At 45.7% G+C, this 14,709-nt stretch overlaps 2 protein-coding genes across 2 annotated transcripts; both read right to left on the bottom strand.

The window, feature by feature from the left end:
- Nucleotides 1-2,290: 2,290 nt before the first annotated feature.
- LOC129601901 (uncharacterized) lies at nt 2,291-8,289 on the bottom strand. Its single transcript, XM_055500832.1, has 3 exons — nt 7,998-8,289; nt 6,490-6,843; nt 2,291-2,678 (listed from the first exon to the last, which is right to left on the bottom strand). Exons 1-3 carry the CDS (start codon nt 8,116-8,118, stop codon nt 2,641-2,643), a joined length of 513 nt encoding a protein of 170 aa, XP_055356807.1. The 5' UTR covers nt 8,119-8,289; the 3' UTR covers nt 2,291-2,640.
- A 1,426-nt stretch (nt 8,290-9,715) lies between these two features.
- LOC129601896 (uncharacterized) lies at nt 9,716-14,273 on the bottom strand. Its single transcript, XM_055500823.1, has 2 exons — nt 11,438-14,273; nt 9,716-11,347 (listed from the first exon to the last, which is right to left on the bottom strand). The coding sequence occupies exon 1, from the start codon at nt 14,266-14,268 to the stop codon at nt 11,488-11,490; it is 2,781 nt and encodes a 926-aa protein (XP_055356798.1). The 5' UTR covers nt 14,269-14,273; the 3' UTR covers nt 9,716-11,347; nt 11,438-11,487.
- Between the last annotated feature and the right edge of the window lie 436 nt (nt 14,274-14,709).

Raw genomic sequence — 14,709 nt, 5'->3', positions numbered from 1 at the left:
TACGAGTACAAGTAATGGACATATGTACGTGCCTTTTCTGATCAATAGTCTAGCGTTACTCCCGATAAATCTTTTATTTGCTGGTTTTGAGAGAGGTCAGGATTATCCGTGTCGCTACATTTTGAAAGCGGACCGTTTATTGCAAGCAGCCCGTCCGCACTCGGCCGCTCTTTCAAATTAGATTTTAGGCACTGTACGACGAAATCCTTGGCGATTTTTGGTAACGATTCAGGAATCTCAGGAAATATCAGATTTTTTCGTTATTCAAGTGATAAAGAACCCCCATTTCCAGTCCTATTGGCTGGCTTTTTGCTCTGATATATCTACAGTGGCGGTTGCCCGGTTAGCAAGTTCCAGGCAACACAGCCAGCACTCCAGATATCGCTTTTACGTCCAACATCCTACTTTGGAGACAGTTAATCAGTTCGGGAGCGACGAAACAATCGTCCGCGCCGGAGTGGGCATGATTTCGGCGAGTAGGACCGTTCCAACTGGCGTATGCTGTGAAAACCTCCAATCTTGATGGTTCCTTTAAAACGTGCTTCCGTGAAATAAACTACGCGACTGCTCTGACTGCGGAGAATGATGCGGCTTCGGTGTAAGAAATCGAAGTCACGCACCATTTCGTACGCCCACTTTTGTATACACTTATTGGTAAACAGTGCGTGGCGGCGTCCGTGAAATTTCCGCCTGCAAAAATGATGCAAGTGTCAAGACGGAAGTGAAATTATCTAATGACTCGATCTGTTCTGACTATGGACCAGCCTACACAAGCAGCATTAATGAGCTTATTCCTTCCAAGACCTACATCCCTACAAAACCTGCATGCCCCACGTTTAGGGCCAGCAACTGCCGCTTTCCCTGGCGGATCGGACAATGACAATATATCGGACATTGAGCAGCGTGTGTTACTATTTCCGTACCCACACTTTGACGTGCATTTCTTCGAGCCGCTATTAATGCGCAAAGTAGAAGTCTCGAACCGTACGGAATTTTTGTACGGTTACGTACCGGTACGGTACCAATCGACGCTTCTGCAGCTACTGTACGGTTACGGTAACAATAACCGGATAGACCGTACCGTACACCGTATAACGTTTGCCAATATAACGTTGGTTGTTTTTTCAATGTTTAAAATTTTAACAGTGACGTAGTGTGTCTGTGCTTGCACTTTTTGTTACTTTGACGGCTATTGTCTTTTAAAATGCTTTTATATAGGGTTTTCGGCTTACGGTTACATAAGGACACGGGTAGTAGTCGTTTCGTAAAACGGTTTCTTACAGTCGTTTCGTTCATCCTAGTCGTTTCATAAAACGGTTTCTTACAGATCGACCATACCGTAAGCAGTAAGATTGTATAACATTTCACAACCCGACATTTCATGACGTAACGTTTCATGGCGTAACAATTCACAACCTGGACGTTTCACAACCGTAACATTTCGCAACTCAGACTTTTCACAACCATAACAATTCACAACCCAGACTTTTCGCAACCGTAACATTTCATAACCAGGACATTTCACAACCGTGACATTTGGATCCGCTTTCCAAATCACGGATGTAAAGCCGAATATTTTAATGAACAGTGCATCGACCTGAACAATGTAATTAGTTGGCATGGTTTGCGGTTGATGATTGTTTCTCTAGTTTGTTCGTAATGCACGATTCAACCATAACCGATTCAGTAACGAACAGAAATGCTCCTCTCAAAATTTGGCAGTATCATATGTAAATAAAGGATAAGAAAAACAGTTCTAAGTTGTGGCGATGTCGTAAGACCACCTGCCATGGACGTATGGCCTTTATTAACGGAGATATTCCAGAGGTCACCCAGCACTACCACCTAGCCGATAAAGCGGGAGTGCTGGCTCACTTGGCAAAAATGGATATGAAGAAACGCGCGGGCGAAACCTTATCAAAGCCACGACAGTTGGCGTTAATCGTCAACAAGGATTTGGCCTTACAAGCAGTCTGCAATATGCCATCAGATGCAGCTCTGCAACGTATGTGCCAAAGGGATAATTTAAGAATTAAAAAATTAAGAATTTTGTTTTCACTCTAATTGAAGGAATTTAGATCATGACTCATACTACCAGTTAATACAAAATATTTGTAATTGCAAGATTGTTTGAGTGATATATGATGTATGTTACTACATACTCATAACGCAAAAACACCGATTCCTAATGAGACTTTTCTTCCAAGATGTTTCTAACTCGAATGAATCGTCGTGGTTTTGCAAGAACATACAAGCTATGAAATATGCATAAGAAATCATCATTGCAAAGATATCAGTTCAAACGTGACATAAACAACAAACTGTTGCATAACCGGCTACATCACTCACAAGAGTGTCGGTAGCACTACAGGTGATTACTCATCACACAGCACCCCGTATCTTAAGAACTTTGGTCACCAGACAAAGTGACAACAACAGGAAACACAGACAGTGAATCAAAAATGAGCAAGTACAGTAAGCACAAATAAGCAAGCGGTAAAAGAATATTAAGGTGATGAACTGCGGATGGCACGGTTCCGGAGTGTCCGGATAACGGGTCGATGATCATCATCTTCCATTGGCGACGGGGGCTCGTGCGCAGGAGTGGATGGTACAACGACGTCGCGCTCAATATCGTCCTTAAGCTCCGGATCCACGGCATCCATCGGGATGCTCCACTGCGAATCAGAATCGCTATTAAGGTCGACGTCAGTTAACGGTTGCGTGAATAGTTTCAAACGCTTTACGTGTACAGTCAATACACGTTTTCCGCGTTTGTTACGAATGGATTCAATTTCATAATTTAATTTTGACACGCGGTTTACAATTCGGTAAGGACCAAAATAATGTGCCACCAGCTTAGGAGACAAACCCACCGAGTTACTGGTGTGTACAGCAAGACAAGGTCACCAATTTTGAATTCACGATCTTGGCGTTTCAAGTTGCCGGTCAACATGTAACCTGCCTGCACTTGATCGATGTTGGCCTTAGCCACATGGCTTGCCAGTTTAATCCGTTCAACCATGGTTTACTGTACTCGTGCAAGTTGTTGATATTATTAGTAGGTAGTGCACCGAGCGTGGCATCAAGTACAGAGCGGCATTCGCGACCGTACAACAAGTAAAACGGCGTCTTGCCGGTCGAAGCTTGCGTACTCGTATTATACGCGCAAGTAACGTATGGGAGGTACACATCCCAATCTTTCTGGTTATCGCTTACGTACAAGCTGAGCATTACAGCTAGTATTTTATTGAACGCTTCTGTCAACCCGTTGCAAGCCGGGTTGTAGGCAGTAGTGTTTAGATGTCGTACCTGACACAATTCTGTGACACCTTTTACAACTGCTGACAAAAAAGGACCACCTTGATCAGGTAACATTTTTGCCGGCGCACCATGTCGCAGAATAATTTGTAACACAAGGAAATTCGCAACTGCACCAGCAGTCTGTGCCGGAACTGCTTTTGTTTCAACATACTTGGTCAAGTAGTCTGTACACACAATTATGTACTTATTACCTTTTGCTGTGACAGGCAACGGGCCAAAAACATCAATGCCTATCATCTCAAATGCTGTACCCACCGGGATACTTTCAATTAAACCACCCGGTTTTTCTTTATTCACTTTCCGAAACTGACAGTGTTCACAACCACGTACATACTTACGTACATGGTCACGCATGCGCGGCCAGTAGTACCGTGAGCGCAATCTGTTATATGTGCGCCAAAAGCCAAGATGACCGGACGTCATTTCATCGTGGCAAGCATGCAAAATTTGACGTCTAAGGTGTGTTGGTACAACCAACAACAACACTTCTTCTCCGTCTACGAGAGCGATTCGGTATAATACATTACCGCGAAGACAATAACGTACAGTATCTTTACCGACTGCACCAGCTGTCATCCGTGATACTATACGAGTAATTTTTTCATCTAGCCGCTGCTCTGCGCACATGTCAGCGGAAGCGGTCATGGCCACTAGCATATCGAAGTCAACATCAGCTGAGTCGGCGGCTTCAACAGGATGCCGCGACAACGCATCAGCATTCTGATGTTTTTTGCCACTACGATAGACTATAACAAAGTCGTATTCCTGCAGATATACTGCCCACCGGCTCAACCGGCCGGCCAGCACTCGTCGCGACATTAGCCAACATAAGGCGCAATGGTCGGTGACGACACGGAAACATTTACCATGCAAATACGGACGCAGTTTTTAATACACCATACAACAGCAAGACACTCTTGCTCGGTCACTGAATAGCGCGATTCCGCTGCACTAAAGTTTTGCTAAACTTAGAATACCCGGCGCGAAGTCGAACGTCAGCATACCAGATCGCCGACACGTAATTCTTTTTGCCATGCAATTGATAAGTCCTGAAAGATTCACCGCGATATGTCGGTAGTTTTGCAACATGCCAAAACACGTTCACCGACGTCAGTTTTGATATCGCAGCCCCTATGCCTAGAGCGCCGCATCTGTGTGCAGTTCTAACTCAGCTGCCGGGTCGTAATGAGTCAGCACAGAGAGCTTATCAATGCTGACTGCAACGCTGCGAAAGCTCGATATTGTTCATCCGACCAGATAAAAGGCTCACTTTACGTGTAAGACGCACTAGCGGCTCAGCAATGGCAGCAAAATTACGCACAAAGCGACGGAAATAAGAACAAAGACCCAAGAAAGATTTAACATCAGTCACATTTTCTGGTACAGGGTAATTAACAATAGCCTGTAATTTGTCCGGGTCAGGGCTTATGCCGGTTTTGTCAACAATATGACCTAAGTACTTTGTATTATCGGATGCAAACTTACACTTTGACGGCTTGAGCACGACCCCGGCTTCTTCAAGCTTAGTTAACACCGCATCCAGGTGAGCCACATGCTCGTCGAATGACTTGGAGTAGATCAAGACGTCATCTATGTAAACAATTACAAATTGCCACCTGAATTCTTGTAAAATTCGGTCCATTGACCGCTGAAACGTAGCACCAGCATTGCACAAACCAAAGGGCATTCTGTTGAAATGGTACAAACCATCGGGTGTGATAAACGCAGTGCGATCTTTACTCGCGTCGGCGACGGGGATCTGCCAGTATCCCCACGCCATGTCTAAATTAGTGAATTACGCACACCCACCTAAACGATCTAACGCGTCGTCCAACCGTGGCATAGGATACACATCCTTCTTTGTGATCGCGTTGATGCGCCGATAATCAACACAGAAACGGGTGGAACCATCCTTCTTATACACCAGAACAACAGGGGACGCCCAAGGGCTACAGGATGGCGACACAATGCCTTGACGTAACATCTTATCAACTTCGCTGCGGATAACTATGCGTTCCGCCCAGGACCTGCGGTAAGGCGGTTGCGACAACGGCGCAGCACTACCAGTGTCTATGTGATGAGTGACACCGGTCACTTCACCAATTGGCCGTTCTGCCGTAGGAAATACTTTCCAGTGCTTACGCAAAACTGCACGAAGTTGCTCGGCTTGTCCCTGTGTCAATTGACTACTAATATTCAACTCAGGCAACGGATGGTCATCAACAGCACGATTGGTCACAAGACACACATCGGCTTCGTCGTCGATGGTTACCGGAGCGGCAGACGCAATTGTTTCGCTCAACGCCAACTTTTGCCGTGTTCGTGAGAAATTAGCACAACTTATGTAACAACAATTGTTTACAATTTTCATTAAGGAATGCGACGTTCGCAAACCTTTTTGTGCGAATAGTTTTGCATTCGGACTAGTTATGAAATCCATATTTTCTGAGGGAACACGACCTGGAAATGTATTATGCCTAAGTTTACATTTCACCCAGGCGACGTGACCAGCTGGTATGCTGACACGTTCGCACACCACTAGATCCCGCGCCGACCACGGTAGGAATTTCTCTCCGGTCGTGTCATTAAACCGACGCACACTGCGCGTTGCATAATCGATCACCAGATCGGTTTGCATTAGGAAGTCATTTCCGATAAGTAAATCACGATCGTAAGAGTCAAGTATCAACACTTTGATCCGTCTAGTGCAATTAGCAACTGAAATTTCAACTAAAGCGATACCAACCGGCTCCACTAATTTACCAGAAACTCCTTTAATTAGACGGCCTGTGTAGCGTTCTACTAACGCATTCACTGAGCGTGCACACACCAAACTCATAATAGTGACTGCTGAACCTGAATCTACGATTGTGTCCACCTGGGTACCATTAACATATGCATTAGCTTTTACCGGTGAGGACGGTGAAAACTCATCACTCTCCTCGAAAACAGGATATACAGCAAATGGTGAAAGGTCACTTTGTCGGGAGGTTCGTTACGAGTAGCTACGCCCCGAATATTAGCTACTCTCTGTAGTTTAAATTACGCTCACCCCGATCACCCTGGCACCGCCATTTGCCTGCACGTCCCGCATTGCACGCCGCTTGTCGAAGCAACGGAACTCCAGATGTCCTTCACGTTTGCAGAAGGTGCAAAACCGTTTACCTTCTTCAGTGGTTTCCGCCGGGATGTCTCGCGACGCGGTTGGCATCGGTCCACCGGGTCCATGATGAGGTAGTCTGCCTCGTCCTCCACGGCCACGCCCTCGTCCACTGTATCCATTGAATCGACCACGTGGTCCACCTCCGCGAACGTACGTTTGAGTGAGCACCGGTGCTGCATTGTTCTCCCGCGCGACTTCCATGGCCTTTTCGACTGCAGCGCGGACAGCGTTATCCAGTTCAGACTGAGAATACGTCTTTGAACAAGGCGGTGACACACCGGTATCCGGTTGCTCACCGGCAGGGATGACCTCATCACTCTTGCGTTTTGGTGACGCGCCGGCTGCCGACATCACAGCTAAAACATTATGCGAATCAACATCAGAACTACTCGCATCAAATTTAAGGATTTTCAGTTTCGCCAAAACATCTTCCGGAGTTTGTGGATCAAGCAGTGCAACGTGGTTACGCAGCTGCATACTCAAACCATTGAGCAAGTAGTGCACTTTGAGGTCATTAGCCATAGCGGCATCAACTTTACGGCACAAGTCAATAATGGCGTAATAGTACTCAACAAGAGTTTCACTATCTTGCTTGAACTTCCTTTTTTGTAATTTACTTTGAACTTCCCATTTTTCGTCCTGACTGACAAATTCCGCTAAAAAGCCTTGTTTCAACAATGCCCAGGTAGCAAACGGCTGCTTGAGTGAATACCATTGCTTGGCTGCACCAGCAGACAAGTAAAACGAGAAACGGTCTTTTTTTATATCGTCTTTCCAGTTAGACAGCGTGGCCGCTTCCTCGAACTCCTTCATCCAGTCACGAGCGTCATGCTCAAAAGGTTTAAACTTGTCCATGCACTGCAATGGACCGCTTGACGGAGCATCGAAGACAACATTTGTCAGACGCTGAAACCCGTCGGTCAGTGCTTTAATCGTTGCTTCACTCATAATGCCGGTTTCAGCAATTACAGTATCAGTTAAATCAACTATGTCCGGTACAACCGGGCGAACATGTACTGTATCTGTACTTTCCGAATGACTACGCGAAGAACTACGCGAATCGGTATCAGGTTTTTCAGTTCGAGGTTTACGCTGATATTCTGAACCTTGCAGTCCTTCTGAAAACTGAGATTTACCGTCAGAACGCAAGTGTGGGCCACTTACACCTGAAAGGTCACCTTCAACTGACTGTGTGCTAGAACTACTAGCGGCTTTTGTGGTAGCGACAGTAGCGGTTTTTGTTTTGTCGGCAACCTTGCCGGCTTTCTCAGACTTATCGAAACTCCTCGACATGCAATATAAACAAAAGATAAGATTAACCGAGAATTTGACTGCAGATTTAGCTGCTCTTTGCCTGGTACAACATGTATCCGAGTACACCGTTAGCGACAACGCTAGAAACGGTTACAGCCAGCAAGACTTTAGTGGTAAAAGAGCAACAAGAAAAAATTTTACCGACCGCGGCAGTCAAACTAGAACAAATAGAAGGCATTTTAGCAGTTCTGCTGACCTTTCAACTGCTGCTCCAACAACTGCAGACGGCGATCAGTGTCGAGTTGAAGAGTGGTAATGCGATCGTTAGCATCCAACATGGCATAATCCGATTCGGGCAAAGTCAACTGAACTGTCATAATGAAATAGGAAAGGTCACCGGTCCTTATACCAGGAGCGCCATGATATATGATGTATGTTACTACATACTCATAACGCAAAAACACCGATTCCTAATGAGACTTTTCTTCCAAGATGTTTCTAACTCGAATGAATCGTCGTGGTTTTGCAAGAACATACAAGCTATGAAATATGCATAAGAAATCATCATTGCAAAGATATCAGTTCAAACGTGACATAAACAACAAACTGTTGCATAACCGGCTACATCACTCACAAGAGTGTCGGTAGCACTACAGGTGATTACTCATCACACAGCATGAGTAATTTGGTAAATTTGTGGCATAACCGCACCACCAAGGGGTAGCTAGAAATTAACGCTGGATGATGGCAAAATTTTTTTCACCGTTGACTACTACGTTAAAATGAGAATACAGTAAAACGGCTAAAATTATTGATGGAATGCAGTGGTCATGAAATGTTATGGTTGTGAAAAGTTGCGGACATGAAAAGTTACGGTTGTGAAAAGTTGCGGTCATGAAATGTACGTTGTGAAACGTTACGTTATGAAATGTCGAGTTATGAAATGTCGTGTAACGAAGCAGTAACGCCGTATACAGTTTGCTACCTTTAACACAAAGCACCTAGCATCTATGGAAGAAAGACGAAGAAAGAACAGCTTGGGATACGTCACCGAAGCGTTTACTGCTAGAGAGAAAGAAACATAAAAACATAACAAACTGCTTTTCTGTTCTGTGCATTCAAAGCGGTGACCTCTAGATGAAAGGGTTCCCGGCTTGTAATTATGCTGGAAACTAATTTTTGCTTTCTGGTTTTGCTTTTGAAAGAGTTTTCCACCAATAACAATATCGCGTGTGTGTTTATTGCACTGACACTAAAGCTCTCAATGCTTCTGGAATGCTGGAATGGTTTTTATGTTGTGCGAGACCTGTTGTTGACCTGATTTATGATGTATTTCAGATTGCGTAGCTGTTGCTCTCATTTCCTGGAGTGCTGAGGAAATGGAAAGCCGGGAACGATCATTTGTGTCACCCCATTGTGCTCCAACACAGTTGGCGGCCGAATAACGGTCTTTCGTTAAAGTTATACTACGATAAAGGCAACTTTTGAAGCTGCCCGGCGTTTCAAGATCTGTATACCATTGTATGTGCAGATGCTATTCCGTCTATGCGAGTATCTTAGGGTTCTTTAGTGATGTGAGACTTAGTGGCAGTAAATAGTGAACCTTACATAGTAAGCCGATTTTGCGTTTCACTAATCAAGTGAAAACTAAGCAATAAACTGCAAAACATGAAAGTAAATAGTAAGTAAAGGTAAGCGTAGCCGCGTCGTAAACGGCAAGTAGTGAATACTGTTCCCAGTAAACTATGCCACATGTTTGTACACTCGTAGTGAATTATACTTTGTGATGTGATAACATAATAACAGAAATAATAGAAATTCTTAGGTTATTACAGGATTGCATAATTTCGGAAGTAGTCACGCTATCAGTGACTCATGGTTAGTATTAGATAAACGTGTACTTCTAATCATCGATGAGCGCTGCACCTCTAATTGTATGTGCGACGGCGCCGTAGGTTCGCCACAAAGGCTCTCTAATGGTAGATCCAGAACAGATCCACAGACGGAGACAGAAACGGAATCTATCCCGTGGAAGTGAGCAATACGATCTGGATTGCGAACTATTGCGAAATCACAAAACGTCGCACCGTAAACTGCTGACTTTTTAATATTGAAAATCCCGACAACAGAAAATCAACACTGATCGGCGCAGCTCGATCGTAAAGCGTGGAACCCATTCAACAGCGTGCAACGCTGTGCAGCACGTGCTATGCCGCGCCCACTAACAAAACACAAGCCAATCAGAAGCGAGACACAACACAGGCCATAATCCAAAGGCGTAGCGCCTAGCGCCACTGACGTGAACGCTAGTGATCCCGGTCTCACATGCCTCTGGGGGGATGCCGAGCTCCTGTGAGGCTGGACACACTCCCGAATCCACGAGAAGACGGTCGCCGGTGTCTGTGTGTGCTCGAAAACATCAAATTCTCTTATTCCATTTATCATATCACATCAATTCCATAAGGCACAATTCCATTTTAACACAATGTGAATAAAGAGATCCAATTACAAAAATACTATCATAAAACAGATCAACAGTTATAAAATCAACAAAAGTATTAATCAAATGTAGACTAGGATCCTCCATTTCTGACTCGTAAAGGTCACAGGTCCTGTCCACCGTTTTCCGCACTTTAATCCATTCCGCTCTGTTGAGCAATTCCGCGCATCCATAGTGCGACTTTCCATCACAATCCGCTTGAGAATCTGGTGCGTATCAAGTACGACTTAGAATACTGCTTCAATCTTTGGAATAATGTGCGTATCAATTGTACGACTTCAAAATGAGATCCATAAAGGTCATGGAGGGACGTCATGTAGACAAGCGTAGTTCGCTTCCTCCCTGGTAAAGGTCATCATTTGTTGAGATGATCCGTTGCGATGTGCGACTCATTTTGGGTTAGTAGTCCCAAAGGTCATGCGACTTGAATTCCATTACGATGACTCTGTTGGGCAATTGATGATCCCAAAGGTCATCCGACTTCCATTAAAGGTCATGGAGGAACTTAGCCGATTTTCTGCGGCTTTCAAGCACTTCGCTTGCCTCCCTGGTGAAATTTGCAGTTTGACCTTTCTGTCGCACATCCAACTTCAGTATGCCTCGAGCGGCCAGAGTGCCGGCAAGTTTACCGTAGCATCTCTGATGGGGCCGGCTAGTTACCGCATTGAGTTTACCCCATGAAATTTCCACCTTAAATCTTTGACTCTTGTTCACCGCTTGTGGCTAATATTACTACGAGAAATCCGGCTCGATTACCGTAGTTTTTCTCGTTTCACCTTTAACACTGAATCGCTTAAGAAGAGTGCCGGCGCAGTTTACCGTAACAACTCTAATGAGGCCGGCTGATTGCCGCATTAAGTTAACCTCATCAATATTCCACCTGTTGTCTTTCTCTTTTTCGCCGCTTGTGGCCCCGTTTCGTATTCAAGAGATCCGGCTTGATTACCGTTGTTTCTCTTGTGCATTTATAACACTGAGTCGCTTAGAGAGGAGAGCCGGCTAACTGCCGTAACTACTCCCTTGGGGCCGGCTTTATAGACCGAATCAATTTCAACCCCAATAGATACTCCACATGATTTCTTTTAGGCAATTCTGTGCTATAAACGCTGCAAACAACAAATACACAAATACAGTTTATGTTAACATGTCATGTGTCACGTCCTTTATACAACACCATTTTCATCTTTGTGACGTACCGACAAATGCCGTAGACGTCCTTTTAATAGTGTGATCCTAAAGGTCAACACTATTCCATTTCATTTGAATCGCCCTCGCCATCTCTCGGCCGGCGTTTCTTAGCGCTTTCCGGTTGGTTTCGGTCGGAAATTCGGTCAACTGGTTCCGTCGAGTCAACTTCCATGACCTTTGTCGGGTCAACTTCGCGCTGGCCACGACCTTTACCTTGGCGACTTCGCTTAACCGCCTCAAGTCGATGGCGTGCGTCATTCTCTTCGAGTCGCAGTCTGCGGTTATCAGGGTCTTCCGCCAATCGACGCTGCACGTCGGCGAGATTATCCCGCAGCTGTTGGTTTCGGATGCCGCGTCGTCCCATCTGGTTAGGCGCACGGTCTGGACGACGGTCACTTTTCTTCACTAAGAAGTCATCAATGTAAGTTTCGATTCCGTCCACCGGTTCGACGTAGTCGCTTCCCAGAGAATCTTTAATCTTATTAATCCTTTCTTCTACTTGGGATGCGTGGCGCTGTGTCAAGTTGCCCTTTTCCATCCGTATCTTACATTTCTTCAGCGCCTTCCGAGCCGTATGCGCTATGCTGATATGTTCCATCGGTTGTCCCAACTTGGCGACATGAGCTCGGAAGAACGGTGGAATGTCGTCCTTCATGGTATTAGACACCAATTGATTTTGTGTCTTATAATGTGCCAGTCTCGCAGCAAAGACCTTTTGCCCCATCCTTTTTGCGGCATAGTCCTTAGGATCCACCTGTAGTCCTATCGACGCCCTTGCTGCAAGCAACTTGAAAGCTGGGTTCACATGTCGTAGAACAAACTGAGCCACGTATTCTTGGCGTTCGGGATAATCTGTGTAATAAAATTGTGTCATCCCAATTGGGTCAGTCGTATCCAGCGGCACATCCAATAGACTCAAATCCACCAAACTGTGTAGCCCATTCCGTCTGATAGGGAGATAACAGTCCCGTGCTGAATCGCGGTGGATGAATAACCGACGGAAAAGTCCTTGTTCCACTCCTTGTTTAATCTCTCTCGCGTAACCCGAGTCAAGTAGGAATTGGCTCAACTGTCTCAGAATTGTGCCAATTTTGTTGGCTTCAACCGAATCCGGCTCAAGTCCAAAGTATCGACAAATTTCGACCGTTTGCTCATCGATATCAGTTGTATTATATTCCATGTCGATGGTATCCGGTTGTCGGTTATCGAATCTGGAGTTCTGTCGCTGATCGGCCCGGCGATGATTATCCGGTTCTCGTTGACCTTCTGGTTCCCGTCGCTCTCCTGACTCAGGCTGCGACGGTTCGTTACTCGCCGGTTGTTCCGGTTGAAGGTCACTATCCAAAATTACATTTCGTCGGTGGGTCACGTTCTCTTGAGACGTTTCCGCAATCAAACTAGTCCCTTCCATCGCATCGTCTTCTCGTACGACGCTCACAATTGGATCCACTACATGAACCACTGAGTCCACCCGCTGATACTTTGGGGGTGAATCTTCTCGTTCAGTGCTTGATGACCTTTTACTTGCGCCCGAGTCAAAGGTCGCATAAAATGCAGCTCTCTGTTGCCATCTTTTATCCTGTGGGTCGGGTGTTCGGTTCCGCGTCTGTTCGCGTCTTTTGTCCCATGACCTTTCAGGTGTTGACATTCTGACATTGCGATTACGGAACGGAGCTTCCAACGGCACCTGATGGCCTTCCTTTTCAGGTTCAGTGCGGAATGCTTCCGCACGCCGTTGCTCTTCCCGTCCTCTCGTTGCTGCTAAAATCTTTGCCGTATCGATTTTCCGCTGAATACTCGTTTCCGTTATCTCATTTCCATGGCGTACCCATCCTCTTCCGCCACGGTAATCTCGGTCGCGAGAATGTTCGCGTGACCTTTCGCTACGGTAATCACGTGTCCTCTCACGAGAGTATTCGCGTGACCTTTCGCTTCGTCTCTCAGATGTCCGTTCAGTTTCGCGTGAATGTCCGCGTGACCTTTCTCTATGCGGAGGCGACCGTGGCCGTATGAAGCCTTCATCCCGTTTGAAGCTTCTGAGTGCTTGCAGCACATCGCTTTCGGTTCGGCGAGATTTACGTAGGTCATCCATACGTCTTTCGACTTCCTTCTTTATGTATGGTGCCGGCGCGAACCCGTCTTGCAGTCGTTTCTTCTCCCGCAACAGCATTTTGAATATCTCGTCTGACATAGCAGCTGGATCCTTCGTTAACGTTTCAATTTGAATGATAAGCGACTGTCGTACGAGTTGCATTTCGTCTTCATTAAGGCTGGCCGTGCCCGTAGGTGCAACTAAACTCGATGTGCTGGGCAGCCCCTCTCGTGCGGCCTGTTCACTTGCTCTCTTATTTTCCGCATTAATTTTCGCGCGGATTTCGTCTTCCATCTGCTGAGCTCGCATCTTCGCTTGGTCTTCTTCAAATTTCTTCCGATATGCGTCTGTCTGTGGACACTTCAACGGCTCCAAGGTGTCATCCCAACCAGGTTCGTTGTTCCGGATCGCTTCCCGGTAGCGATCCTCGAGTAGCATTCGCTCTTCCACTGGGATGCTGCCGTAGTTCCTTGCGCTTATCAGATTGCGGAAGACATCCAGGTTCCCGCGTTTGGCTTCCGAGACTCCAACAAGTGAGACAATATGTGGGTCATCCAGCTTGTGAATGCATGCGTAGCACGGAAATTTCTTATCAACCTTTTTGTTATTACGTAGACAGTCCGGACACTTTGGATTGTAGCCCGTAAACCGATCGATGTCTGCCGCCGTTCCCGTACGTTTAGGAATGGCTTGACCTTTCTGTGCCATTTTTCCGCTTGAATCTGTAATTATAAAACAATCCGTCATATTAACTTTTCCACGTTAATCCTTCCATTTCCTATCCATATCAAGGCTTTTCTATCATTTTTACGCCTATTCCGTTACTGAGCTGAGACTTTCCTAGCTCTTGCTGCCTTTTCTATCACTGTAACGTGGTGACCTTTCTCACGTTATCAGCACTTTCTGACTACTGTGACCTTTTCTATTAGTCCTAGTACTGCTTTCGGTTGACCTTTCGTAACACTTTTTCTCTTTCGTTTTAAACTGTTTTATGCTTTTTTCTGTAATATGCAGGGTTCATTACTCGCTGCATATTACACTATATTAGTTCACTCGGATTCTTTCATCGATGGTTTATAGGGCTTGAAATCGACTCGGCCATCTGGCTTAATATGAAGCACTTCGTCCGCGATCAGGGCTTCAACGGCATTCTTAACCCACTCTTTATCGCTTTCGATATTCAAATCT

Source organism: Paramacrobiotus metropolitanus, unplaced genomic scaffold (genome assembly GCF_019649055.1).
Source record: "Paramacrobiotus metropolitanus isolate TYO unplaced genomic scaffold, Prichtersi_v1.0 Parri_scaffold0000295, whole genome shotgun sequence".
Lineage (NCBI taxonomy): Eukaryota > Metazoa > Tardigrada > Eutardigrada > Parachela > Macrobiotidae > Paramacrobiotus > Paramacrobiotus metropolitanus.
This window is presented reverse-complemented; position numbering and strand designations above follow the sequence as displayed.

What these genes read in the sequence shown, in the direction of transcription:
- LOC129601896 (XM_055500823.1), bottom strand. Translation starts at nt 14,268, where the DNA reads ATGACGGATTGTTTTATAATTACAGATTCAAGCGGAAAAATGGCACAG.
- LOC129601901 (XM_055500832.1), bottom strand. Translation starts at nt 8,118, where the DNA reads ATGACAGTTCAGTTGACTTTGCCCGAATCGGATTATGCCATGTTGGAT. An exon ending in GTTGGAGCAGCAGTTGAAAG is followed by an intron (nt 6,844 to 7,997) that starts GTCAGCAGAACT and finishes ATAATGTTTTAG; the next exon opens with CTGTGATGTCGGCAGCCGGC. An exon ending in GGCGGAAACCACTGAAGAAG is followed by an intron (nt 2,679 to 6,489) that starts GTAAACGGTTTT and finishes TCTGATTCGCAG; the next exon opens with TGGAGCATCCCGATGGATGC.